This window comes from Gekko japonicus, unplaced genomic scaffold (assembly GCF_001447785.1).
Source record: "Gekko japonicus isolate JY-2015 unplaced genomic scaffold, Gekko_japonicus_V1.1 scaffold3480, whole genome shotgun sequence".
Taxonomy (NCBI): domain Eukaryota; kingdom Metazoa; phylum Chordata; class Lepidosauria; order Squamata; family Gekkonidae; genus Gekko; species Gekko japonicus.
The window spans coordinates 60,312-88,149 of NW_015169281.1; the positions used below are offsets into that span (position 1 = coordinate 60,312).

General features: G+C 42.5%; 1 protein-coding gene across 1 annotated transcript in view; it reads right to left on the reverse strand.

The window, feature by feature from the left end:
• Positions 1-212: 212 nt before the first annotated feature.
• Positions 213-27,838, reverse strand: part of PPFIA4 (protein tyrosine phosphatase, receptor type, f polypeptide (PTPRF), interacting protein (liprin), alpha 4) — a 79,552-nt gene continuing 51,926 nt past the window's right edge. The window contains 7 exon segments of the mRNA XM_015416567.1: positions 213-278; positions 2,330-2,424; positions 5,864-6,041; positions 23,714-23,782; positions 25,108-25,283; positions 26,833-26,930; positions 27,502-27,677. Of these exon segments, the coding sequence (XP_015272053.1) occupies positions 2,366-2,424; positions 5,864-6,041; positions 23,714-23,782; positions 25,108-25,283; positions 26,833-26,930; positions 27,502-27,677 (756 nt within the window). The 3' untranslated portion in view covers positions 213-278; positions 2,330-2,365.

Here is a 27,838-nt window from a genome sequence, read left to right on the forward strand (position 1 = left end):
AGGAAAACCTGTTCCCTTTCTCAGCAAGGAATGGGTTTATAACCAAGGGAAGGAGGAGAGAGAAGTGAGAAGCCACAGATATAATTGGGGTTCAAGGACACCAAACAGGAGACCAGGGATTGTGTACAAGCAGGAGGACGAGTGTCCTTTTGGCCACGTAGCCCAAAATGGTTGACCTGTAGCTTCCGTTCTTTGGAGCCAAGGAGCAAGCATAGTCTGGTCTCTGGCCTACTCTCGGAAAGCAGCCAGTGTATAACCGTACAAGTAGTGGGAATGTGCTGCAAAACAAACAAGTAGAGAGGATATATTAACACAAGTGGTATATATTAACAGAGTGCTGTGGTGATCTGCTTTGACCCTGTACTTTCACTCTCATGTGCCAGTTTAATTTTGCTCTGCTCTAGCAGCCTGAGGTAGCCCAGGCATGAACCTGCAAATCAGACAGGCTGCTGCAAGACTGCCTCCTTCCATGACTAGGCAGAGGGAAACAGATCTGTTCAAAGAGTGGCCGGGGAGGGTTTATACAATTCAAATGAAAGGCAGGAAGGACACATTCATCCCCTCTGCCTCATTTGGCTCCTCCCATTCTCACAAACAATCACAATCTGCACTGACAATACAGAGGATGCATAGAGGCTGCTGTAGCAAACACAAGCAGTGGTTCATTCATGGGCAACAGACTCCCCACCGAACAAGACCCGGGTCTATTCATGTCACTGGGAGCTCCAGGGCTGCTACTGCCTGGGGGAGAGGGAGGAAGGGAGGAAAGCCTGCTATCTTTATCCAACAGCTGTCATCTTCCTTTCCATAGCTGCCTCCCCAGTCGCTATTCAGCACATTCCTCCTCCTCGTTGTTGTTATTGTGACCAGTACACTTTTGTCAGCGCTTCAGGCACTTGCATCTCTTGGCCACGGAGCTCTCAGCAAGATGCCAGACTGCCTGGTACCCTACTGGATAGAGAGTAGATTCAGTAATACTCTGGAAAAGGACAAAGTGTCCAAGTGGCTCAGCTGTAAAAATGGGCCCTGATTGCATCCACCGACATTAAACTCATCTTCTGTGTGTTTTAAATAAAGCTTGCTTGATGATCAAGCCGGTTTACGTGGAAGATCGATCTGCTGGGGTGTTCTATTCTGTATCTCAAGCTATTATCTTTGATGCCTTGAGTTCACTGTTTATCCATTTATTTTTCATTTGTACCCCCCTTCTAAGGAAGGGTCTTCTGGCTTCATGATAACCTTTTGCGAGAGAGACTACTGACCTTCATAGCCAAGTAGGGATGAGAATATAGGCTTCCCACATCATTCTTACTGTTGCACCAGGCTGTCTTTGGTCTTCACTGGCTCAAATATATTTAAGATAGCATAGAGCTAGTTGTCTCCAAGGTAGATATTAGAAGAAGGGAAGAAGAGACTGGATGTATACCTTCAGTCGGAGTGTCAGAGCAGCTTACAAGAGATATCTCTTCTTCTCTTACAATCTCCTTCCCTTCCTCACCCCACAACACACACACCCTGAGGTAGGTGAGGCTGAGAGAACTCAGAGAGCTGCTTGATAGTATCCAGTGCCACTCGACATAGGGTTTGTGTTGGGGTTAGGCTGATTCAATGAACCTGATTGCCAAAAGCCACATGACAACTGTACTGAGTTCTCTGGTGTCAGGTAGCCCTGTCATAGATCTGGAATGTGGAGGGGTGCACTGCCTCCTCGTTCCCAGCTCATCCCTGCCTCGTTTCTGTGCACTATCTTGAGCCTGACCTTGTTATTGTTCCCAGCTTGCAAATCAACAGGTCTGGGAAAGTTAACGGCTTCTGAACTTTTGCCGCTTGCTGCTAGCTTCTTCCCACCTGCACGAAAATTATCCATTGGCTTTGACTGAGGGGGGTAGTTTGATTTCACTATAAGTTTGTGGCCATTGTATTACCGGCCATTCCTGACACAAGCTGCATACTCGTTCTTTAGTTATGGAATAACAATAAAACACTTTGCAAGAAGCCTTGGTGTGAGTTGTGACCTGTCTAAGGAGCCTGACATCTGGTCTGATACAGAGATAAGTGCAGATTGTGGGTCAGTGTGGATGCTGCAGTCCACACACACACCTGCCCCTTTGTTCTCATGCTGTTTCCTGCACTTCCATCTTAGTACTAGAGGACTAGACCAGCAACACAGGAGGCTTCCCTGAAAACAAGACCTAAGACAAGAAGAGCTATGTTTGGAGGCACAGAGGAAATGCACTCAAATGCATGTTGTATAGAAATTCTGGTTTTGTCCATGAAGTTCTGTGAAATACTGTGATTGTAGCTGCTCTGTCCTAGTTTCTAAGCTTACCTGGAGCCTGGGCCAAGTCTCATTGGAAACTTATTTTCAGCAGGAGTATGTACGAACTGTGGACGTCTCCAGTCTTTGGGACCCAGATGCACCAACTGCAAACCGTTCACCAACAACACACAAAAGCATGCTATTAATGAGGACACAGCACTCATGCGAAGCAAACCATTAGGCTTGGGTTGCCTGTTGAGGATGATGATGTTTTTGTTCAGGCTATTATAATATTTTTGTCAACAAAGAACTAATATCTGATGCTATTAATACATGTAAAAATGTAGAATGCTGGCACAGAAGGGAAAGTGGATCAAGGAGCATATGGCCTCAAAGAGTACAGACTGCAGAAAATTTGGACAAGTGAATGACAAAAATGAATCCTAAAAGAGCTAGACAATGGTATATATAGTCTTCAAATGGATATAGTTAGGGGAGTCTCAGAACTTGGTAGAGGCTGGGGGTTGATTTATTCTCTAGAATTCTAAAATTCTTATGAACCCTAATAACATTATTCTATTTACAAGGGCTTGAAAGAAACCAATAAATAGATACTAATGACATTGGGTCCTTGATCTTTTTTGTATCGCTGCTCTCCAATTAAAGGAACTAAAAGACAAATTATGACAATCCAATCTCTGTTCAGAATGAAAAACATTCATCTGGGGCCCTGGTGCTAGAGGAGGTTTTCGTTTCTTTTTCTTCTCCCTTTCTCTTTTACAAACTCATTCTCCATGCCATTCCCCCCCCCCCACAACTCCTAGCAAGAAAACATAGTTGCACTTACGTGTAACTGTTGTTCATTGAGTTGTCACTGTGCAGGCACACATGGGTACTGCGCAGGTGCAAGCCAGCCACCGGAAGATAGTAACAGAGCAGAAGGAGCCCCTCCCTGCTAGAGACATTGAGACCATTTCCCACCTAACAGTCACGTGCTCCAGGGAGGGGCTCTGCACACTTCTTCAGTTCCTAAAAGCCGCCACTATGAGCCATGGACAAGAGAAGGTTGTTACAATGGGGACCCTGAGAGGATATATATACAGTCTTTCTTAACCTATTTCTTATATATATATAGCTCACAGGGGAGCAGGAGGGAGGGATGTGTGCCTGCACTGTGACAACTCGATGAACAACAGTTACAGGTAAGTGCAACCATGTTTTCATCTTCGTTGTCCTGTGCAGCCCCACATGGGAGACTACCAAACTAAAATAGCAGGTGGTGGGGTGAGCCATTCATTGGAAAATAGAATGGAGGACTGCTGTCCCCTCTGCTGTCTTCCTTCTAGTATTTGTGTCAACTGAGTAATGTTCAATAAAACTGTCAGCTGAAGACCATGCAGCCACTTTGCAGATTTCAGCTAATGAGATGCCTGGGCTCTCATACAACCCCCATTGTCGCAGTGTTCTCGGAGGCTCCATATAATGGCTGTATGGTTCCGGTCCCAGAACTGGATTCACGGAACCCACTGGATTGTACTGTAAGGGATGTTCATATGGATCTGATTGCCATGCCCCTCTGGAGGCCCACTGGAGTACTGGTTCAGTGTATGCTGCCAGTTGTGTTGGTGGTTTGTTGCAAACTGATAGAGACCTGGGTGGTGATACATAAACAGGAGACAGAGTACTTGGCTCCTTCTGTCTCAGTTCTGCAGATCTGAGGTCAGTGCGAGACACAGAAGTGGATCGGTGTGACTTATGCTTTGCTTTAGCCTTATGCTTCTTTGGAAGTGGTTCTGAGATTGACCTACTTGGTACTGAGCTCGGGTCCGTGGATCGCTTATGGGCTGGATCTGTCTATGGAACGAAGTGTGCAGATACCACCAACGGGGCTTGAGATGCACAGTCAGAGGTCTGCTGCAGAGCTATAGATGGAGGCTGGTTCACATGAGCAGATGGTTTAGCTGCCGGGCTAGAACCTGCTGAGAGCACTTTTTCTCACAACGCTGCTTTCAGGCAGGACACTCGATGAGCCCTAGCCTTTGGGGTGAAGCGCTGGCAGACTGCACATGCCGCAACATTGTGACCTTCCTCCAAACAGATTAAACAGACCTCATGGTCATCTGTCTTTCTCATTGTTGTGGAGCACATGAAGCATTTCTTGAACAAAGACATGTCGAAGAAAAAGGTGGGATGGCAAAAGAAGAACTGAGGAAGTGTGCAGAGCCCCTCCCTGGAGCATGTGACTATTGGGTGGGAAATGGTCTCAACATCTCCTACAGGGAAGGGTTCCACCTGCTCTGTTACTATGCTAGAAAAATGTGGGACTGCACAGGACGAAGATAAACTACCGCTTGTGGGGGGGGGGGATACCAGCACCACATGCATGCTTGCCCCTACAGGGCAAACAGTGGTTCCAAGGCGTTATGAATATTGCAAAAATATACAGCAGGATTAGAAGAAGAAGAAGAAGAAGAGTTTGGATTTATACCCCGCCCTTCACTACCCAAAGGTGTCTCAGAGCGGCTTACAAACTCCTTTCCCTTCCCCTCCCCACAACAGACACCCTGTGAGGTGGGTGGGGCTGAGAGAACTCTGTCAGAGGCTGCTCTTTTTCAAGGACAGCTGTGCCAGAGCTGGTGACTAACCCAAGGTCACATCAGCAGGTGTAAGTGGAGGAGTGGGGAATCAAACCCGGTTCTCCCAGATTAGAGTCCGCACACTTAACCACTACACCAAACTGGCTCTCATATAATTGCCAACAAGAAAACCAGTGTGATAAATGGCTGCTAAACTGTATATAAAATATTGTACATTTAATAGGTTTAAATGCTATATAACATGTTCTAATAATCACCAAGCTACCACTTGTGCAAGAACTCTATCACACAATAAAAATAAATGTATAACTCTAATACATTCATGCTTGTACCAAGCCTGAAAATTGAATGGTAAAGTCCACCTTATACTTCCTGTATAAACTTTATAACTTGGAAAATTACGTGGGTATTGGCATTTTGTAGAGGATTTTTGGTAAGATTGATTCCCAACAGCTGTGTATTTCATTATCTATGCTATATTTATATCTATGGCTAGTTCCAGATAACTCCATGGAAGAAATTGTATTGAAAATCTTTCTGGAGTTGATCATCCTTATGAAAACGAGTTGGAACATAGATACTCATTGTTTGTCCTGTTTGTCGGCTCGCTTGCCACGTGCTACAAGAAGGAATGTGTTAGAGTTATAAGTTTATTTTTGCTGTGTGATAGAGTTCTTGCACAAGCGGTAGCTTGGTGATCATTAGAACATGTTATATAGCATTTAAACCTATTGAATGCACAATGTTTTATACACAGTTTAGCAGCGATTTATCACACTGGCTTTCTTGTTTGCGAATGTTAAAAAAGCATAAGGGGTGGGATTGTGAGATCTGTTTAAAACTTCCCTTGCAGCAATGTGATCTACCCCCTCCCTTGTGGCTGCCTTTAAGTTTTATATCAATGGAGGACACACCATGCAGCATTCAGGTACCTGAGAGACAGAAGATGTTAGTTTGGAACTGTTTATTCCATACATAAGGAAAGCAACAGAAAGCTGAACGGTACCTTCCGGTGGCATTTTCTTCGGTGGTGCTGAAGGAGGTGGCAGAGGTACTAAGGAAGTCACTCGGAACCCTGCTGGGAGAGTCTCTGCTGACCCACTGAGCATGTTGATGCTGTGAAATTCTCGTGGTCGAAAACGCTTTCGCCAGGAAGGAGTTCGCCGAAAGCTCTTATCATCACCCTGTAGAGGAAGGGAAATTATTCCATGTACCAAGCCAAATGATCAGCAGAGCATTTGAAAGGAAAAAATAGCTTATGCCTCCTGTACCAAGAGGGTATAGTTTGGGCAAGCTGCAGGAACGGGATAATTTCATTAATCCTGCATCAACCAAATGGACAGTTTCAAGCAGATGTAATTTTAAAAAGTCCTGTGGTCAAGAAAGCCTTTATTGCAAGCAGGCAAGCCTGTGTAAGGAGAACATGTTCAGACTATACTCGCACTATAAAGTCTGATTGTATGAAAAGTCTCCTCGTGAGCATGTCTGAGGTCAGGCTCTTAGACAATAGAATAATGGACCACAATACTAGGACTTCTTCTCTCCCTCACCCCCAATATCAGCTGAAGACAGAAGAACCTTCTAGGAAGAATCAAGAGGAAATTGCTTCCCAGGAAGCCTGATGGGAAAGATTGTATCTCAACTCTTTTATGTTCAAAAATCAGGAACTTGGCTTTAAGAAACACACAAGTAGTCAAATAATAATGATTCTTTATCCTATTACCAGGTTTTTTAAAAAATCAATATTCTCAATCAAATTTATGCCATATTCCAAAACTAAGTGGCCTCTCTGTTGATAAGAAACACCACAGAGCAAGCAACCCTTTAAAATGAGCTTCCAGTCCAGGGCTGTTGTATTACAATTATGCATTTATTTTATGGCTGCCTGTATGCTTGTAATATGATGTTTGGAAAAAATATGACAAAGTCCCAGCTAAAATCATGGCATGCATTTTATAATGATGAAAGCTAGTAACTTCATAGACATCAACAGTAACCTGCTGTCAGAGGTAGGCATAGACTTGTAGACATCCAACTTAAGGGGTAAAAATCTGTTCTGGAATAACCCCACTCAGTTCCACCAGTCTTCAAAAAATATTGCTGTGTTGAGGCACACAGACTTTGTTTCAGTAATGCAAAGAGCTTAGCACTCAGCAAAACTGCTATAACCTAACCCAGTGGTATGATTTCAGGAATGGACCCTATTTCACTATTGTTAACATACCTTTTCTCATTCTAGAAATGTTCCAGAAATGGCCTAGGAATTTTAATGTCCTGTTCCCCAAACTTGACAAACCATCACAAAGATAACTATAATGGTGGATTGCTGCTATGGAACATCTGGGTTTGTCAAGTGACAACACTAATGTGTCAAGTGCAAGGCAGTATATTCCATGCAGAATATTTATTAATTAATAGAAAGGGGCACATATTATTTAAGTCTCTCCAGTGTTTACATTTATTTTTATTTATTTGTTTACATTATTTATAGTTGGCCTTTCTCACTTTGACTCAAGGCAGATTACAGAGTGAGTCAATACAATACACAGGATGGGACACTCAATAATGCAATAAACAATGCAATAGGATTAGGGTTGTAGAACCAATTAGAAGTTTAAAAATAGGACTGAAGCAAAGCATTAGCATTAACATTAACATGGCATATTAAATGACGCATAATTACATAGCACAATCGTAGTTTCAGTAAGCTATACACAGTAGTATAGACCATAACTTTGGGAATCATTTACTACAGTACAACTCTATTGCTTGCCCTCTTGAATAATTCAACATTGTGGAAAGCCAGGAGGACGAGAGCATTCCTGACCTCCCCAGGAAGGCCATTCCAGAAGGTGGGGGCCGCAACAGAGAAGGCATGTTGCTGATCTTGCCCATTTGCAGGCTGGCACCTGCAGAAGACTTTGCTAAAATGAGTGTAGCTGCTGAGGCAGACCACAGGGTGAAAGACAGTCTCACAGATTTGAGGGACCGAGGCCATGAAAAGCTTTATATCTGACAGCCAATACCTTGAATTGAGCCCAGTAACTGATGGGCAGCCAGTACAGTGACTGCAGAATGGGACCAATATGCATGCTCTATCTAGCTCCCGATAACAGCTGATTGCACCGCTTGGGAACAGTGACCAGAGGGAATTAGATAAGCATATGGAGCAGAAGTCCATCAGTGGCTATTAGCCACAAGGTATAGATAGGAACTCTCAGGCTGGGGCAAGTGATACTCTGTATTCTTGGTGCTTGGGGGGGGGGCAACAGTGTCCTGGCCCCACTGCTGGACCTCTTGATGGCACCAGTGTTGGTCTGGATGGGCCACTGGCCTGATCCAACATTGGCTTCTCTTATGTTCTTATGAGCTGTGGCATTCTGCACCAACTGTAGTTTCCAAATTGATTTTGAGGGGAGACCAATGCTCAGTGCATTACAATAGTCTAGACTCCATGTTACTGTGGGATGAATCCAGGTGGCCATATCAGCCATATCAAGGTAAGGGGTCATCTTTTGGGCTGAGTTGGAAAAAAGTCTTTTTTAAAGCTGCATTAACTTGCTTCTCCAGTAATAACACTGGGTCCAGTATAATAACCCCAAAACTATTACGTGTGTCAGCAAGGATCGGCTGAACACCATCAGAAATGGAGAGCAGTGTGTCTTTCAAGATCTCTGCCTTAGTTTTCCGGTTTTGGCTCCCTCAATGGCGGCCGCGTTCTCCCGGAGCTCAGGGAGACACGTGCTTTGAATCGGCGGATGGGAGGGGGTGTGATGGTATGCATCCCCCCCCAGGGCCCTTGCGTTAGGCTCCTAGCCATGGGGCGCTTGGAGGGCCTTTCCTCCGGCAACCAGCCGGCAAAGGGGGGCCGATCCCTGCCCTGACGATCCCGGGACAAGCACTTGGTGGCCAGGCGAGTTAATCACAGAAAACGAGTTCTATGCTGAAATGTGAGTGACTGTATAAGCGAAGACACCAGAAAGTAAGCTGAAAGCCCCCAAAAAAACAAATCGAGGGGGCCCCCTTCCCCTCAAAAGGAAAAACGGAACTGATAAACGAAGCTATGGGGGCGGACGGCGGACTGCAAAACTGAAATAAGCTATAATAAGGAGCTTTTGAGAACTAACCAAGCATTTCTAAAGGATCTTGAGACTTTGATAACTTTTTCTAAAAAGTAAACAATCCTCAAACATGGCGCCTCCGAGGAGGGAGGAGAAGGACAAGCAACCGAAACTGAAGTTCCCTGCTGGAAATGCTAGCCCAGTGAGTTCCGTTCCTAGACAGGACACTGCCATAGACTTCCAAAGCATGCTGACCGAGGCCCTGTGCCCTCTGCTGGAATAAATGACATTGCTCCATAATACGTTCAATGCACAACAAAGCCAGTTAAATGAAGCTACTAAAAAGACAGAGAAAATGGAGCAAGAGCTTAAAGAAGTGGATGCCAACACCCAGAAGCTTAAAAAACAAATGCAGGGGATGGAGAAAAAGAGAGCAACTGATGAGGCTCAACTTTTACAGCTGCAAATGGAAAAGGCAAGCTATGTCTTAAGATTTCAGGGGGTCCCTGAAGCAAGAGGAGAAGACTTGAAGCAGATTATGTGTGATGCATTGGGGCCGGCTGCAAATTTAAAAGCAGATTTTCTACAAAATGAAATAGATACGATCTATAGGCCGTATTCTGACTACATAAGAAAGAATAATCTGCCCGGCGAGATTGGGGTGAGATTCTCCAGGAGACAAGTAAGAGACCAAATATTGAAAGCAACAAGTGGAGCCACCCTGAAAATCAAAGGCAAAGAAATAAGAGTTTTGAAGGACATCCCATTTGAAATAAGGAAGAAGAGAAAGAAATTCAGAGACTTGGTGCTGTTTTTACAGAAAAATAATGTCCCCCTACAGATGGTGTGTACCTGAATGTATGCTCTTCAAATTTAAAGATAAGAAGGAAAAAATTGACTCTGTTGTAAAGGCACGCAAATTCCTACATCAACAGGCCGGTCCAGCAGATGAAGAGGATAAAGATGAAGATGGCAGCAGCAAGGGAAGTGAAGGAGTACTGGCACCTTCTGATGACTCCATTTCAGAACAGGGGGCATCTGCCCCTAAACTAAGCTATCGATTGAGAAACAAAAAGGGGAAAAAATGAGTTGTGATTGTTCTCTAGATTCTGTTTTAAAATGAATTTAAATCATTTCTTTATAGAGCTCTTTATATAGTCAGATTTGTTGGAGATTCTAGTACAAGCATTAAGAATTGTGTACTCACTTAACATAGCAAAGAATAAGCTTACCTATTTAGAAGCTAATTTTATAAGCATTGTAAAAGACCACCATCTTTTGGGTTTTTAGTGGTTTTTCTTTACTTTTACCTGTAGTTAGTAGATACCTTCCCTTGTTTCTTTGTAGTTTATAGAAAATGCAAATTAAAAAAATCCCCTACAGGGGGCCAAAAAAAAAAAGATCTCTGCCTTCAACCAGCATTACCTCTGTCTTCTCAGGGTTTAGTTTCAACTTGTTCACTCTTACCCAATTTAACAAAGCAGCCAGGCAGTTATTCAGGAACTCTAATACAAGGGGTTTGGATAAAGATATATAAAGCTAGGTATCATCCACTTATTGATGACAACCAACGCCAGTGCTACAAATGATTTGTCTTAAGGGCTTTACATAGAGATTGAAAAGCACGGGAGATAGAATTGCACCTTGTGTAACTCCACAGGTGATGATAACCCCACACTGATAACTTGTTTCCAATAGTAGCTCTTTGGGTCCGATCCTCAAAGAATGATTTGAACCAGTCCAGCGTGCCTCCCCTGATACCTCCAAGCACTCCAACAAGATGGTATGATCTGTATCAAAGGCTGTAGATTAGTCCAGTTAGAGAAACACAGAGGCTTGGCCTTCATCTACACTCAGGTGGAGGTCATCAGCTAAAGACAGCAGAGTCATCTCTGTCCCACAGGGCAGCCTGAAGCCAGCCTGAAAAGGGTCTAGAGCAGATGAGTTATCTAAGAAGACCCCGAGTTGATCTGCTACTGCTCTCTCAGTCTCTTTGCTCAACAAGGGCAGGTTAGAGACTGTCGATAATTGGCCAAAGCCAGGCCTACCTTCAATCGCTTAGTGCAAAAAATTAAATTCAACATGTGACCTCTTTCATGTGTTGAGCCCATTACAATTTGATAGAGGCCCAATGGAGTCAATGTCAAGAATCCCCAATCCAAGGGATTCTTGGTACAGGCCAGCAGAGCACAAAATTACAAAAACCCTGGGGATTACTTCCACACAGTCACCAGTTCTGGTACCTGGCACCAGCCCCTTGGACTACCCACACAGTCAGAAGCTAAGGGGCAAGCTTCTAACCTTACTGGGATTAATCAAGAAAGTCAATCCTGCAAGGTAGGCCACTTGCAGAATGTGTTTCCTCAACAATTAACCCAGTAGGTGGACTCTTAAGGTCTATGGTACTGGAATAGGATTGAAGCATCTGAAGCACAGAAACACCAAGTATAATGAAAAGATACTTATTAAAGCATGCAGGAATATTTCACAAGAACATAGCATTGAGAACTAAAACAAGGAAGCTACATTTAAGAGACTAACTATACATTATGACATTAATTCAAAGTTACCAGATGTTACCCATCTGAGTTGAAGTCAGGCAGCATTCTGTACCTCTCTGCCAAGGGAACATTTGGTCAGGCAAGAGCCTGGTCCATTCCAAGGTTAGCTCATCATACCTCATGATAGTTGAGACTAGCTACCAACAAAAGTCAGAAAAATTAACTTTTTAAGGCCTAAGATCTGAGTGCACTGGGGCCGAATAGCTCAATCAAAACCAGACCACTGAAGGTATGTTGACACGAGCATGTTACAAGCAGATGGTCCCAGGAGGGGGGATCACTTACGGCAGGATAGAGGTTTATCTGCAATCTAACCCATCCCTTCGTGTAGTGTGAATCAGGCCCGCAGCCAGGATTTTATGGCTTGTGGGGCAATTTTTTTTTTCTGGTGGGGCTGAAGTTTTCAGTGCAGAAAGCAAAGCCAGAATTCTATGACTCAGTTACTGTGGAATCCAGTCTTTTAAAATCAAATCATAGAGGCTTCTGCAAATCTTAGCCCCAGAGTCTGATAACAGCAGGCGGGGGGGGGGGGGGGGAGGAAGTAGATGGTAGGTATGGCACTGGAAATATTTATCTGGGTTGGCCAGTAAACTCACTCCAATTTGTATAAAAACACATAAAACTTTATTTACAAAAATCAAGAACAAACAACACATAGAAAGAGGAAAGAACGTATACAGTTCAGCAAGGAATGCAAACCAAAACAAAACACCTAACTGGCTATTCTACTCACTACTTTTCCTATCAGGCACGTAGTTCTGGCATCTCAACTGAATTCCTGATGAGCAGAATCTCTGGAAGCATAGCACCAGGGTGGAAGTTGAAGAGAGCTTTGAGGCAGTCTCTTCTCTCTCTGAGTCTTCTCAAGCTGTCTATTCTACATAGGTGTTCTTAGAAAGCTGTTACCAGGATAGATCTCTAAATTGCAAGCTATCAACCACTTTAGATGACAGTTCTCAGATGCTGCAAGTTAATCACTTCTGCCAGCCTAAGCAACAATTCTGATAACAAGCCAGCAGGTGGGGGTGATGACTTCTATACTCAAGAAAGCTAACAGTTAGGCAGAAAAACTCTCTTAAAGGAGACCAGCTTCTTGACACAGAGTCAGAAGAAATCCTAGGGGTCACCTACTCCAACCCCCTTGCTCAGTGCAGGAATTAGTCAACTACAGCACCCCACTCTGCTTAAAGGAGCACTCACCTTTAAAATAAAGTTTTAAATGATAGAAAAAAAACACTTACAGGAGAAATTGTTGTGGGGCTGTGCCTTTAAGAAAGGGGGAAGCACCTCCAAAAGCCCCACTGTAGCTATGGGCCTGGTGTTAATCACAGTACAAATTGAAGGAGTGTGGTGAAGCAAAGATGCAATGGCGCCACAGTCTGTCCTGATAAACAAATGGTTTGTCTCTGTACATGAATTGTTATCCAACAGTCAACAAGGCTGATTTGCCAACCCTTCAGTACCCACAGCCAGTTATTTTCCATTTGGTCTCTTCAACCCATTTGCAGGCCTAAAGGTTAATATGAGGCCTGGTGTTTAATGAAGGAACAAGAAATTGACCTAAGGGTCCAATTTCTTGACAGCCAAAAGAGACTATAAAATCCTGGGCCAGTCGTGGTGAGGTATTCATGGCACTGATATTGAAGTTCTCCAGAACTATCAGTCTAGGAGTCTCCAATACCACATTCAACAGTATCTCTGCCAACTCATAAAGGGCACCCACTGAGGAACTAGGTGGCCAGTAGACAAGAAAAATGCCTGATCTGTCTTTAGGCCCTAGTATAAGCAGCATAAAATCAATGTCATTGATAGTTTGCATGGGAAGTCTGTGGAAGTTGAAAGACGCATGGAGGGTAAAAGCCACATCTCCCCCTTGGGGTAGGTGGGGGATAGCATAACCAGGCATTGTTAATTTGGACAGACATACCATGTTATTCTCTTTCAGCCATGTTTCCATTAAGCAAGCCAGGTCAATTTCTTCTTCCAGCAATATTTCATAGAGGTGTGCAGTTTTCTGCTTCACTGATCTGATGTTGCACAGTATTAGTGTGTGTGTGGGGGGGAAGGGGCCCTGGTACCATCAGTTCTCAGGATGCTACTTGGACAGACGGCAAGCATCCTTGCCAAACACTGCCCATCTACCAGCTTCCATTTGCACTGAAATGCTGCATTCATCAAACATCTGTGTAAAGATTTTCCCCAACTGCTATTAATAAATCTCACAACATCCCACAATCAACATCTCATTTTCACAGAGAAGCCATACAACAGTCCAGGACATAGCCATGATGTGCTGGGGATAGAGTAATCCCACAGATATTGTTCTATGTCGGTATGGCTCCTGGTTGCTGGGGAACTAACTGGTGCAGCTCTTTCTCCAGTGGTGGTGGAGGAACCTTCTTCCACTCATTGCATTTAGTGCCTGAGCCCTGGCTCTGCATACTAGGTGAAGAGCCACAGGCCAAGAGCACTTGTGCTCTTGCCCTTCGGCTCTCACCAAGAGGCTTGGCACCTCTGGCACAGGCCTCCTGTTTAAATGCGTACCTGGAATGAAAATGGAAGAAGGAGCCAATGGGGGTAGGGGTTTCCCATCCAGCTGTTGCATATCCCCAGATCAAAGGAGCAACCATCATTTTAACAGTAAATTTGAAGGTAAACATTTTCGCTTCTGTGTTCACTGGAGAAAGTGTGAGGCCACTATTTCCAGGAAGGAATCTGAAGAACTGAATCAAGTTGAGGTGACAAGAGATGAAGTTCTAGACCTACTGGGGAAATTAAAAACCAATAAATCTCCAGGTCCTGATGGCATACACCCAAGCATTCTTAGAAAATGTAAATGTGAGATTTTTGATCCACATAACCAATGTTCCCTCTAAGCTGTGGAGTCTTGTGAGCAAAAATTCTGCTTTGCGAGTTACAGCCTTTAAAGTTGTGAGCCAGCGATTTGTCTACTGCATAAATCAGTTTGCTCTGGAGCCATCCTTCCTGAGCGAAGACAAAAATCTGTGAACTGGAGGCTAAAAAATTGTGAGCTAGCTCACACTAACTCAGCTTAGAGGGAACACTGCACATAACCAGTATATGTAACTTATCACTAGAAGCAAATGTCACACCCATTTTTAAAAAAGGGTCCAGAGGGGAACCAATAATTACAAGCCAGTCAGCCTAACATCTGTCCCAAGCAAATTAGTAGAAACTGTAATCAAAGATGGAATTATTAAGGTACAAAGCCTGCTGAGGGAAAATCAGCATGGCTTCTGCAAAGGGAAGTCCTACCTTTTGGAGTCCTTAGAGGAAGTGAACAAGCATGTAGATAACAGTGTCCTGGTAGACATTATATACTTGGACTTTCAAAAGGCTTTTGGCAAGATACCTCACGAAAGACTCCTGAGTAAACTTAGCAGTCATGGGATAAGAGAACGAGTTCTCCAATGGATTAAAAACTGGTTAAATGACAGAGTGTAGGAATAAATGGATAGTTAAAGAGTAGTTAAATGGAGAAATAAAGAGTAGGAATAAATGGATAGTTCTCACAATGGAGGGAAGTAAGTAGTGGGGTCCAACAATGATAGGTATTGGGTCTGGTACTATTTAATTTATTCATAAATGATCTGGAACAAGGGGTGAGCAGTGTAGTGGCCAAGTCTGCAGATGATACAGAATTATTCAGGGTGGTGATGCACAGTGGAACAAAAAAATCCCATCTTCAAGTATATGCTAATGGGGTCTGAACTTTCTGAAACTTAAGAGGGAAAAAGATCTTGGGGTTGTAGTTCCTCCAGAGGAACTGGTTGGCCACTCTGTGAGACAGGATGCTGGACTAAATGGAGTCCATTGCTCTGATTCAGAAGGGCTCTTTTTATGTTCTTACCAATTCCCAGCCATGTTACTCTTAGATTTCCTTACTAAAATATTAAAAACCCACAAAAATGAAGCTTACAATCACTCTGGATGATCCTCTGCACTTTTTGTCCTTAACGCATTTACTAGTCCTTGGTTTTATTTATAAAATCTAGAATATCCATTTACTAATAGCATATAGTACAACAAAGCATTTAAGCACATAAGTAGGCACAGAAAGTTCAAACAGAGACAAATTACAGCAAGATTAAGCAACCAGATTTATTCTTGTGAAATAAGATCATCTGGCATGCAAGTTGCAAGAGAAAAGTTCTTCTAAAACTCACTTAGTAGATAGGAGTTACTGCTTACAGTGTTGTGTCAAAGTTCATTTCCAAAACTATACCTTTAACCCCAAGCATAGAGTGCTACAGAATAAAATACCAGCAAAAAGAGTTTACTCAGTAAGGATTTTCACACTCATCTCCACAAACTCTCAGGGGAAACTGGAGTCCTGTACTGTTTAGGGGAAATTTTCAGGATTATAGCAAAGGTCACACCCCCACACACATCATTTGCAATGAGAGAGAGCTTCAGAATAAGCTTCCCTGCTGGCTTTTCAATGAGGTTTTCCATTCAGCCAATGTGATCTAACAGCGTAAAACTGCCAGTTATCCAGACTGAAATACTGTCATAAATCTTACTGGATGACCTTGGGCCTGTCACTCTCATCCATACTCACAGGGTTGTGATGAGCCTAAATTATCATATTGAGTTCCTTGGAGGAATGGTGGGATTATCCATACTATCGAAGGCTGATTCCAATTTAGGACTCTAAATGTTGAACCACTAGTTCAGGGGTTCCCAATATGGCACTCATGGGTATAATGGCACTTATCATCACTTTCCTGGAGCCCAAGTATTTTTAGAAAATGGGTGGGGCCAGATAGAGCTTTGGCCAAGCAGTGTGTCTGGTTGGCTGTGCAGATATTTAAAAACACTGCTTTGGCAGCAGTTGCCACCACAGCACATGGATCTTCATTGCATGTCTGACGGTAAGCTGTGTGTATACAAGACAAAACTTTGAAACCATATGTTCATTTTGAAATGAACATATCCTGTTAAAAACAGAGCTTCTGCCTGAAAACATTAAAGACTTACTATTAGAGTTATGTTAAAGACTTACTGAAAATGTTAGACTTACTATTAGAATTACCTCACTCCCTGACATTTTGTGGTTGGCTATGCCTCCTGTGGCAGCCATTTTGTAGTTGCCTCCACCTTCTGAGGCAGCCATTTTATAGTTGTGCTCACAACAGTTAGAAGAAGAAGAGAAGAGATTGGATTTATACCCCGCCCTTCACTACCCAAAGGTGTCTCAGAGCGGCTTACAAACTCCTTTCCCTTCCCCTCCCCACAACGGACACCCTGTGAAGTAGGTGGGGCTGAGAGAACTCTTGACAGAAACTGCTCTTTTTCAAGAACAGCTGTGCCAGAGTTATGGCTTGCCCAGGGTCATCCAGCCAGGTGCAAGTAGAGGAGTGGGGAATCAAACCCGGTTCTCCCAAATTAGAGTCCGCACACGTAACCACTACACCAAACTGGCTCTCCAGTTTCGCCCGGTGCCTTCAGGTTTCAAAAGGCTGGGTATCCTTGCATTAGTTCATCCAAGAAGGACAAGCCATCTAGACAAATATATAAATGTGGTTCTTGTGTGCGAAAGATGGGACTGAATCAAGTAAATAAAACATATATGTGTAACCAGGAAGGCAAATGTTGATTAGTTAGCTCCTCTATTTTTTAAAAATTACAAAATCAGAGTTAGTAACATCAAACTGGCTTAACTGTAGCAATCACTGACAATCTTAAATCAGCTTCATCTGAACTACAAGGCAAAATTCTTGTTACCTTTGAGATCATGCCATTGTCTGTACCTGTTGAAGATACCAGGAAATTAGTGTTATTGAGCAACACACCATAACTAAGATATCTTGGCCCCTTATTCCTACCAGCATGGTTCCCAGAGGTGATGACCTAACATACTCTCCACAGCTACTATGTACGGGTCCAAGCTCTTCACATGACACTGCCATACTCCTTCCAAACTTCCACACTCTTTCCTGTTTTTCCTTAAGCTTTCATTAGGAGCAGGATGGCTTACTGGCTGGTTTGGCCATACAAACCGTAATCCCTCAACTGCAAAACCACCCCTTCTCTGTTTTGCATTAATTGCAGTTGCAGGGCAACTGCATTGCCAACAGAACATCCACATGAGAGTCTTCTTCGCACTTAGATAAGCCAATGTTGGATCAGGCAAATGGCCCATCTAGTCCAACACTCTGTCATACAGTGGCCAAAAATACCAGGTGCCATCAGGAGGTCCAGCAGTGGGGTCAGGACACTAGAAGCCCTCCCACTGTTGCCCCCCCCCCCCAAGCACCAAGAATACAATGCATCACTTGCCCCAGACTGAGAGTTCCTATCTATACCTTGTGGCTAATAGCCACTGATGGACCTCTGCTCCATATATTTATCTAATTCCCTCTTGAAGCTGTCCATGCTTGTAGCCGCCGCCACCTCCTGTGGCAGTGAATTCCATGTGTTAATCACTCTCTGGGTGAAGAAGTACTTCCTTTTATCTGTTCTAACCCAACTGCTCAGCAATTTCATTGAATGCCCACGAGTTCTTGTATTGTGAGAAAGGGAGAAAAGTACTTCTTTCCTTGCTCAGTGGGATTTTAAAGGGTTAAAACACACACGCACACACAGAGTTGTGGCAGAACATGCCTGCTCTGGCCTGCAGGCCCTATTCTACCCTGCCCTCCTTGGTGCTTCTCAATACTTGGAGCAGCTTTTCTTCTACTCTCAGGTACCTTGCCGCCACCATTACCCACTGGGAATGTCAGGACTCACAACTTTCCTTCCAAGATCTGAGGCCTTACCTCTGTGTCTCCCACTGCACAGCACCTCTGGAGGAACGGCCACTTGCCAACTGCCTGCCTTCCCCCAGCAGTCCTTTTTAAAATTGTGTGTTCTAGACAGTGGAGGTCTATGTGGTACAGAGAACCGCTACTAGCATCAAAAGTTATTAAGTATTTATTTAAAAGTACATGTCTACAAGCCTACTTTTAGCACAGCACCAGATTAAGCAAGGAAACCAAAAGAAATGGGAAAAACACAAATCCTCTGTCCCTGAGATGAGCCTGGAAAACCACTGACAGACTTCCTCCTTCCCAGCCTGGTCTCTGCCCAGAGGGGGAGAAACCCTGTAAAAACGCAAAGTAGAGATTTCGCTCCTTGCAAACCTCCCAGGAAAAATGCATTTCATGATAACAGTAATAGTAGTAAGTGCTACAATCTAATTGTAAAAAACCAAAGCCCCCTCCCCTACTGTCATGGCAGGGGACATGGTGGCCATAAGGGACTGACCAAAGGAAAATGGCACCAATGTGGGCGGGTCCTTTGAAAATATGAACTTTTCCACCCAGACAGCATGCTAAAATGTTTGGGCTACATTTCCCCCCAAAAAAAGATAATAGCAAAGCAGGTTGAATGGACCAAGAACAGGGAAAAACTGGAACGTGGATGATTAGAGGACAATGTTGTGTGAATGCTCCCCAAACCAATATTCAGATTTGGAAGCAAAGGCAGAGGAAAACATCCATGTGAAAGTAGCCTTGCTCATGTTTAAATGCAAGAAAACCAGTGTCGCACAGTGGTTAGATTAAGACCTGGGAGAGACAGGTTCAAATCCCCACTCTGCCATGGAAGCTTGCTGGATGACCCTGGGCCAGTCACATACTCTCAGCCTCACCTACCTCACTAACCTAATCTACTGTTGTGAGGATAAAATAGAGCAGAAAGATGTAAGCTGTTTTGGGTTCCCATTGGGAAGAAATGAAATAACAGCATGACATTTGGGGTGAAATTCTGGAGGGACCTGGACTTTCATCAGGTGACTATCTCCAGCATCTGGCTAATTAATCATGCAGTGTAAAGTATGGGGACCTGGTTACATAAGCATATGGAGACTGGACTGCATTATGTTGGAACAGCTTCCCAAACAGGAAGTGGCAGAAGGTCTCTGATTTTATTTTTTCAAGTCTTGTGTTGCTGAGGTATGAGGAAGGAACAGCAAGGAGTACTGCTTAGAGCCAGCAGTCTAAGAAAAGCACCAGGAGTGAACAATGAATAGGGATATAACTAAAGCTGGAGCTAATCTATAGTGTTTCCCCTCCAAATCTCCTGTTTCTTGCTGAACGTACATGGGGAAGGACCCAGAATATGTCACTCTATATTGTTCTATAGGATATGATACCAATATAGCAGTATTGCTCCAGCACTTAGAAAAGAGCCTAATGCTGAGAACCTGACAAAGGGAGCCCCTGCCAAAGGATTTGCTTGCAAAATTAAGAATGCTTGCAAAACCTTTGCAAAAATTTCTCCATGGATTTTATTTACCTGGGCAGTTAAATTATATTTTTCCAGTCAAGTGTTCTTGCTACTTTGACTGCTCTGTTTTCTTGTTGCTTTTAAATATACATATTTTCTGCTACTTTTATAATGTATATGGGTTGCAGTGTTAGAGTAAACAATACTAACCTTGACAGGCCAATGGATATTCTGAGATGGTCTGTAAGAGCATCTGCTGTCAATCCTCAAAGTGAAAATAACGAAGCTCTCTCTGACAGTTATTTGCAACATACTCAATAGTACTGTATACCCAAAGATTGCTAGGCTAACCTGTACAGAACCTTCCTTCATCTCAAAAGATTTGTTGTCCCAGAATCCATAGCATCCAATTGATAGAACCCTCTCTATGTATGTAATGGAAAGTTGCACAAGCACACTCCTTTATTCCATTCTTCTCCCAGGTAATTTTGCTTCCTCCTCTATGTACTTCACACATGCTATAAGCAGGAAAACATAAAATGCTAGCTGTACCATTAGGTTAGGTGCAGTCCACCACACACAGCAAATCTGGGGGTTCTGTTAAAAGGCAGCAAACTATCAATTATTTAGTTCATTATATATTAATATCAGCTTCCATATGCAAAAGACCAGGTTATCGCAGCAGTTGTGGTGTGGGCGGGACCCGGGCTTTGCCTTCTGATTGGTGGCGATATATGCTGAGGAGCAGTGCCATCAGCCATACACTAAGGGAGTGCATTTTAGAATTAGAACTTTGGCACCCACTATTCAATTATATATAAGGAGAGATCACTATGATAGGATACCATTGGGATTCTCTCCCCGATGTCTTGGGGAGTCTCAGACAGCATGTCAGAAGAGTGGCTGTGGCTTAGTAGCAGAGCACATACTTTACTGGCATAAATGCCCAGGTTCAGTTCTGGCATTCCCACTTAAAGGACTTGAGGACTAAGAGTTGTCAGTCAGAGCAGACAGTTTTCAGATGAAGTAATGGTCAGACTAAGTGACTTCACAGATGTCATGTTTTGGAAATGACACCACTTTATATTGCCTCACTGCCAAAGTAGACTTTGTGGTGCAGCGTCCATAGGTCTGACCCATGGAAACTGACAACTTTTTAGAGCTGAACTAAAGCTGAACTATTTAAAAATATCATGAACTGGCAGGACCCTGTGAGCTTGTCCACCCCACCCCCCCCATGGGAGGCTGTTCTGACACCTGAAAAGGTGGCAGGGGGGATGACGGCAACAAAATTGCTTGGTTCTGCCGGTTTGCAGCATTTTTAAATTGCTGAGTTCAGCTCTAAAATGGTGTTGGTGACAACACGTCAGAACCAGGGACACCATAATATCTACTTTGGCCTTCAGATGCATATGCTTAGAAACTGATCTGTGCAGTGGTTTCCAAATATGTATAATGCCAGTAAAATAAAGGAATTGTCTTTAGACATAATTGTACATATGGTCATATGAATTTATTTCCTATACAGGGATGATCTTCCATATAGGAAAACATGTCATGTGTGAAGCAGTCCTCAGGCTAGGTCTCTGATGCATCTTCACTCTGCAAATAAAGTCTTGCTCTTTGGTGTTAAGACTGGGGAGATCCTTCAGGACATGACTGTGTCCATGTTTGTTTTGGGCAGGAGTATTTGCACATTCTAATAAGTTTGAGAAAGTGTATTTTGTTTTGTTTTTTAGGAACAGTCATGACTCAGACACCAGAACATGAAAATCATCCAAAGTACTTTATTTATTTATTTTTAAACTAATTTAGTGGCTTGACTTTGGGTTACCTGGGGTTGAACACACTACTCAGATCTGTGCTTCAAGTGCAGCATGGGGCACTGCTACTTGAGCCACTGGCAGGGAGAGAAGTCTTGTAAAAGTTTTCTTTGTTCCATAGATAGTTGTGTGCAAGGTCTGGTGCTTCAGATTTTTGCTCATGGCTATACATGTGCTAAGGTGATGTAAGAACTTTACATCACTGGATGTCCTTCATGATTCTTGTTGTAGAAATGCAGCAGTACTTACCTTTTCAAAGTCTGCCACTTCAGGTATGTACGATGATCCCACCATGGCTGCTTTTAAGTGTTGTGTTACTCTAAGGATGCCATGAGAAAGACGATCCTGAACTCCACCTTCTTTCCATGGTGTGGAAGGACCAGACATACTGACAGCTTTCAGCATAGTTTTCAGCAAAACTGCCCTCAAGGGTCATGTCTATTCCAGTTTTTTTCCATTTGATATACTCCTGAACATACCATCGAGAATAGGTGCAATCTATATCTCATCTTGATCTCCTATGTTTGGGTTAACATGCTGTTTCTGGATTCTTCATAAGAAGGAACAGTTTCACAGAACCAAACTAGGATTTGCCACCAACTGTACACCAAGATGCACCTAGCACACCTTTCTGATGAGTATGATACACCTTTCTACAAATATGTGTTTGTTTCATTCACTCATACTTTTAGCTGCTCATAAAACCAACCTTTAGTGCAGATCTACAAAGTATAATATGTCAAGAGTGTGTGTGACAGATTTACAATAAAGTGTGGACAGGCTAGAAGGAATGGCCGAACTCTTTTCTTCACCATGCTTCCCATATCCCTCCCCCCACTAACAACACTTCCCTGTGGTCATTCTTCTCCAGATGGCACTCTGTTAGCCCAAATAAACCCAGATGTGGGGGGGGGAGGATAGCTTGGAAGAAGCAACTGTGGAAAGTGGAAGAATTCTGCTTTCCATCCTTCCCACCTATGCTGCATTTTAATTCTGTTCATTGCCCCTACTTCCCCTGCCTTTATAGGGGGTTGGCAATGACTCATATTGGGCTGTTTCACTTCTGTTATCTAATCTGCCATGCATTTCTCACTCTCAGGAATACTAAGAGAACAGTTAGCATCTCCTGTAGTTGTCGAACACTGAACAATCAAAGAAGGCTTTCTGTCTCCATTGCCCACTATTCTTGTCTTGCTCTACCATGCTCTGATATGTGTTCAGCTTATCTTATTAGATGTAATAGAAAAGCTCATGCAGAACTGACATTGGTACTGAAATGGTCCCAGATCCCCAAGTTTAAATAAACCCCTCGGCGTATTTTCAGTCCAGTATGTATATTTATTGACTGAATAATACAGGTATTTTGGTACAGCAAGCAGTGTGACATTGATTCACAACGTATACAAATAGCAGCTGGGCTGTGGAAACTCTGATAGCAGGCCATCATAATGTTGAAAAGGAGAACAGCTCCATACTTCATGGAATTTGGTTGACAGGAAGTGGTGATGGAGGGGGGCTATGAGGTCCCAGATGAAGGCAAGACTGTTTCCAACATCACTGGTCTTCAGAGCTTTGTCCCAAGCAGTGTGAAACTGTGTGGCTCCTACCACTTCTTAGGAAGTGGATTCCATGGTCCACAGACTAAGGATGTGTCTACATACAGACTTGCACCATTTTGACTAATGAGATTAATTTAGGTTTATGTAAAACTGGCTGTTCGGACTTTGTTTAGTCCAATCCAACTGATGAGGGTTTAAGTTAAACTAAAAAAGTGATTCTCCATAAAGAAATGATATCCTGCTTCCTAAACATGAAGGAGTTAGGTTGTTGCTAAAGGGCTAGTATTTGGCAAGTGGGATCCCTTTGAAAATAAAAAAAGAAAAGCAAACAGCACAGGTTCTGCTGCCACAACCCCTCCCCCCAAGGAATAAGAAGACAACCTCTCTGGTCCACACCATTTCCTAACACGGTCCCCACCTTTGCTATTTGCAATCTCCGTGGATCAGCGTACCTATACTTTATTATTTCCTGCACAGAATTTGAGCACTACAATGTTCCTTTCATGGAAGGATATTTCCAGTACTCCATTTGCTTGGGCAATTTCTTAGCCAACAGCATGTGCCCCAAATATCTCATATTCCCACCATGATTTAGTTAGAGGATAGTACTTGGTACTCACATCATCAAGCCTTCTATCAGTGCCCAAGGCAAGCAGATTGTTGAATTCTCTCTCCATCACCTGTCGTGCCTGGAAATAACATCAAATAAGACAACAGTAATGGTCTATCAAAAGGAAGCAACTAACACAAGGAACTACAGGAGACTAAGACTAAGAACACTATAGGAAATAATCAAGTATTTCCTGAAAGCTGATTTATCTTCTTGGAACACACTCAAAGTGAACATACCTGAAAGTGAACTAAAAGCATCATTTTACTGCAAAACATTAGAACATCTGTGAATGTAACCAATTGTAAGAACTGCATAAGGAGATAAACTTCCATTTTAAGGGCAAATGTATAATAAAGATCAGTGTTCCAAGTTGCCACTACAACTGAGCAAATAAGGTTACTCTCTGCTGCCTCTACAGATAGGACTCAAGCGTCCTGTCAATGTCTATGCATGGGCTATGAAGGAGGGATGAGTCATGGCACCACTAGCAGGCCTGTGGCTGTTGATTGGATCACTACTCAATTTCATATTCAGGTGACTTTGTTTTCTTAAAGCTGGAAGTATAGAAAGCCAGGATAACAGGGCAATGTTAATGCATAGAATTGTCTTAGGCTGCCTGGTTATGATCAAGAGATGTGCAAGAAAAATGGGCATTTCCTTTCATTTCAAAAGGGGGAAGAAACGTTTGGTAATGAATGGGCAGGGAAGGAATTTTTATAGTAAATTAATTGAATGGGAAAAGCTGGATGGGAAGTTAGCATTGAAGGGTGATATTTGGATGTTTTCTGATAATTAAATTGGAGGGTAATTAATTTGAGAGGAAAATCATCTCTGTAGGACTAGGAAAACTAAAGGAGAAATAATTTGATTTTGGGGGCTTACTTCACCTATGTCTTGCATTCAGTTTGTGATCATAGATAAGACACATGTCTCCATCTAATCCAACATCTTACTTTGAACAGTGACTAGCCAAATACCTTTGGAAAGTTTATACCAGCATAACCTCTTCAGTTTGTTATCACCATCTGGTATTCTAAGGTAGAATGCCTTTGAATTCGGAGATTCCATTTAGCGATCTTGACTGATGACAGGGATTCTGTAGGTTGGGCTCTGGTACAAGGAAGTATAGGTGAATGGAGTATAGTATAGGGGAAATGTGGTTGAGGTAGATTAACATGGTGTGAGGGGGTACTTGTAGAACCCTTATGTTTTCAAAGCACAAACTGCTACACATCCAGACTGAATTCTTCAATTTTTCAAAGGGCAATTGCTTCAATTAACATATAACTTGAATTTCTTTCATGTTCTCTGAAATTCCATTAATTATATGGCAGATACCAAGACTCAAAGACAGAAATATATGACATTTGTTCTGAAATATCCATGGATATTTCTTCTTACCTGAGTGTTTTGAGTGGGTATTTGTAACACAAGTGCCAGACTATTATGATCAAAATTCTCATCCAAAGCTATCAGTGCCCCATGGACTCCACTCTCAATGAGGTTGTTGGCATATTCTCTAAGCCCAATGGACTGAATCCAGTGAATGACTTGATCATTGGTCCAGACCAGCACATCTAGAAGACAGTGTGGCCATACATTCAGGACTGATAAAACTATCATTGAGAACAGTTTCCAAGTCCCCATAAACTCCCCAAGATAGAGAACAGCTTGTTAATTGTAACTAGCATCATTCACATGACACACACAGAGATCTGTGTTACACAGCCCACATGCATATGGCAAGGGATTGCACCCACTAGCTCTACCTCCTACTTATGCACTCTGATCCCCTCATTGGCACAGATCCTATATGCATTTGAATTGTATGTGCACAGGCTCCCACCCACATAATTGGAAATGCTGCTTTTCCAGAGTTCCTAATCACATGAACAGAGCCTATGAACATATAAAGGTATGCACAGTGCTGTTCTACATTACATAGTCCGTACATATAAGCTCGGCTTTAAAAAAATCTTTCTACATACCATACCTGGTATCACTATGTTGCATGTATAGTTACTATACTACTGTAAGCATAGCATAGTTACTGTTAACAACATACTCTCCCTCAAGATTAAACCAAAAATATGAAAAAAACCAAGTGCCAGGAACTGCAAATTTTAGTGAGTACATTAATTAACTAAAGCTAATGCTTGAATCATATGAATGAGTTCCATCACCATGACAAAAAGCTGACTGTGAAATGAGGAAATTATGTCTGCTAGCACTTTAAATTGTTACTGGTTTTAATATTGTTATTTATATTAATTGATGTTGATGATTTTACGCTGTATTGTTGGAATTTTATTCTGTTGTGTAAGCTGCCCTGAGCCGGCCTCGGCCAGGAGGGTGGGGTAAAATTTTTAACAACAACAATAATAATAGATAGATAGATAGTCTCTGCCGCAGAGCACTCTTCCACTAAGTCTTCTGCATGTACAAGGGCAATAGTTTTCAATGGGCCTTTGTGTAAATGGAATTGCTAGTATCCTGGAAATATAATAATAGAGAGTACTCTCTATTTCAATGTCCTCATCAGAAACAAATACTTTACCACCTTTCCTTTTAACAAAGAGCAGTAGACTTTGTTTATTATACTCTTACATCATTTTCAGGGTAAATTATGACTTTTGTGCCAATATATTTGAAGATTTTGGAAACAGAAACATTTACCTGACATATTAAAAGACAGATCATTAACCAACTAAAATTTACCACTATTCTGTTTCCTCAAAAACCCAAGGCAAATCCACGTAGGTGAAGAAATTGTTCACTAAAGTTCTACCTTGGGTCAGTTCTCCATTCGAGCTAACTCTGGAGGCTCTCTGTCCCCAAATTACCAAGCTCCCACTTAAAGCTAGAATTCCCTATATGGGGAAAGTTAGCAGGATAGTTAGCAGGATGCTACAAGTGAGACAGACAATTGGGAGAATGAATAAGGAAAAAGTTAATTCAGGAAATAGAATTATGACTCTTTTTCCAAACACACATTTTGTGCACATCAAATCTAGTATCAAACATTGTGTTTGTGGCAGCAGTCAGTTTCAAAAATGGCACCAAGAAAATTTGGTATGAGAGACTGATTCTTTTGCAGTTTGCCACAAAAAGACCTCTGTCACCTACCTTTGATTTCATGCTGGCTCTCCTCCCGCCTTCTCTCCAGTTCCTTCCTATCATAATTCAGTCTCTTCAGGCACATAATGCCATACTGCAGGCTTGTTCTGCAAAATATCAACAGAGAGTTTACTCCTAGCTTACTACAAGACCTGTCATAGCCTTCTTCATAGGCTGAATATGACTTGAGTGATGCTTTACAGCAATCTAAGATCATTGTAATTACACCACTGAAAATGTAAATCCACTTTTACAATCACTTACAATGAGACAAACTCTGTATACAAGGCCATTTTTCAGTCACAACTGGTTCCAAGAGCTTATTAACACTACAGTAAATATCTATAGCCATTTATGTTGCTGACGAAACATTGTACTGTTTATATCGCAGAAGAAAAGCCACACTGGTAAACATTCAAGGTCACTCCATTCTTCCCTCCTTATCCTCAGTGTCAGCTTTTAATAGTCTCTACAATATGTCTCGCATCAGAGTACTTCACTTAAAAAAAAAGAGAAAATTTTGTTGTTTTTTAATTGCCTGAAGGAATTTAAATAGACTCCACAAAACGTCAGAAAAATGGACACAGGAAACACCCTCCAAGCTGACTGCAACAAGACTATTCCTCTACTGGGATTTAAAAAAAAACACAGATCTATGTCTATAGACATTTTTCTTACCGATGGAAACTGTCTACCATCTTCAAGTGCACTCGGAGATCTTTCTTAGTCAGATGATCCAACATTCTTGCATCTACAAGACACTCCATGAAGTAGCTACGATACTGTGGGAGACCCAGACTAGGAAGCCATTCATTCCCTATCCACTCGTGGTTCATATCCCCATAAGCTAGTGTCTGTGAAAATAAAGACAAGACATGAGTGCACGCTCCTCAGAAGTGATTGCCAAATCCCATCTTCACAAATCTGGGATGAAATTTAAGACATTTCTGTAAAGGTCTGATAATCATATGTCTTGCACTTAGAAAAGCCCATAATCTCCTACTACTGATACTTG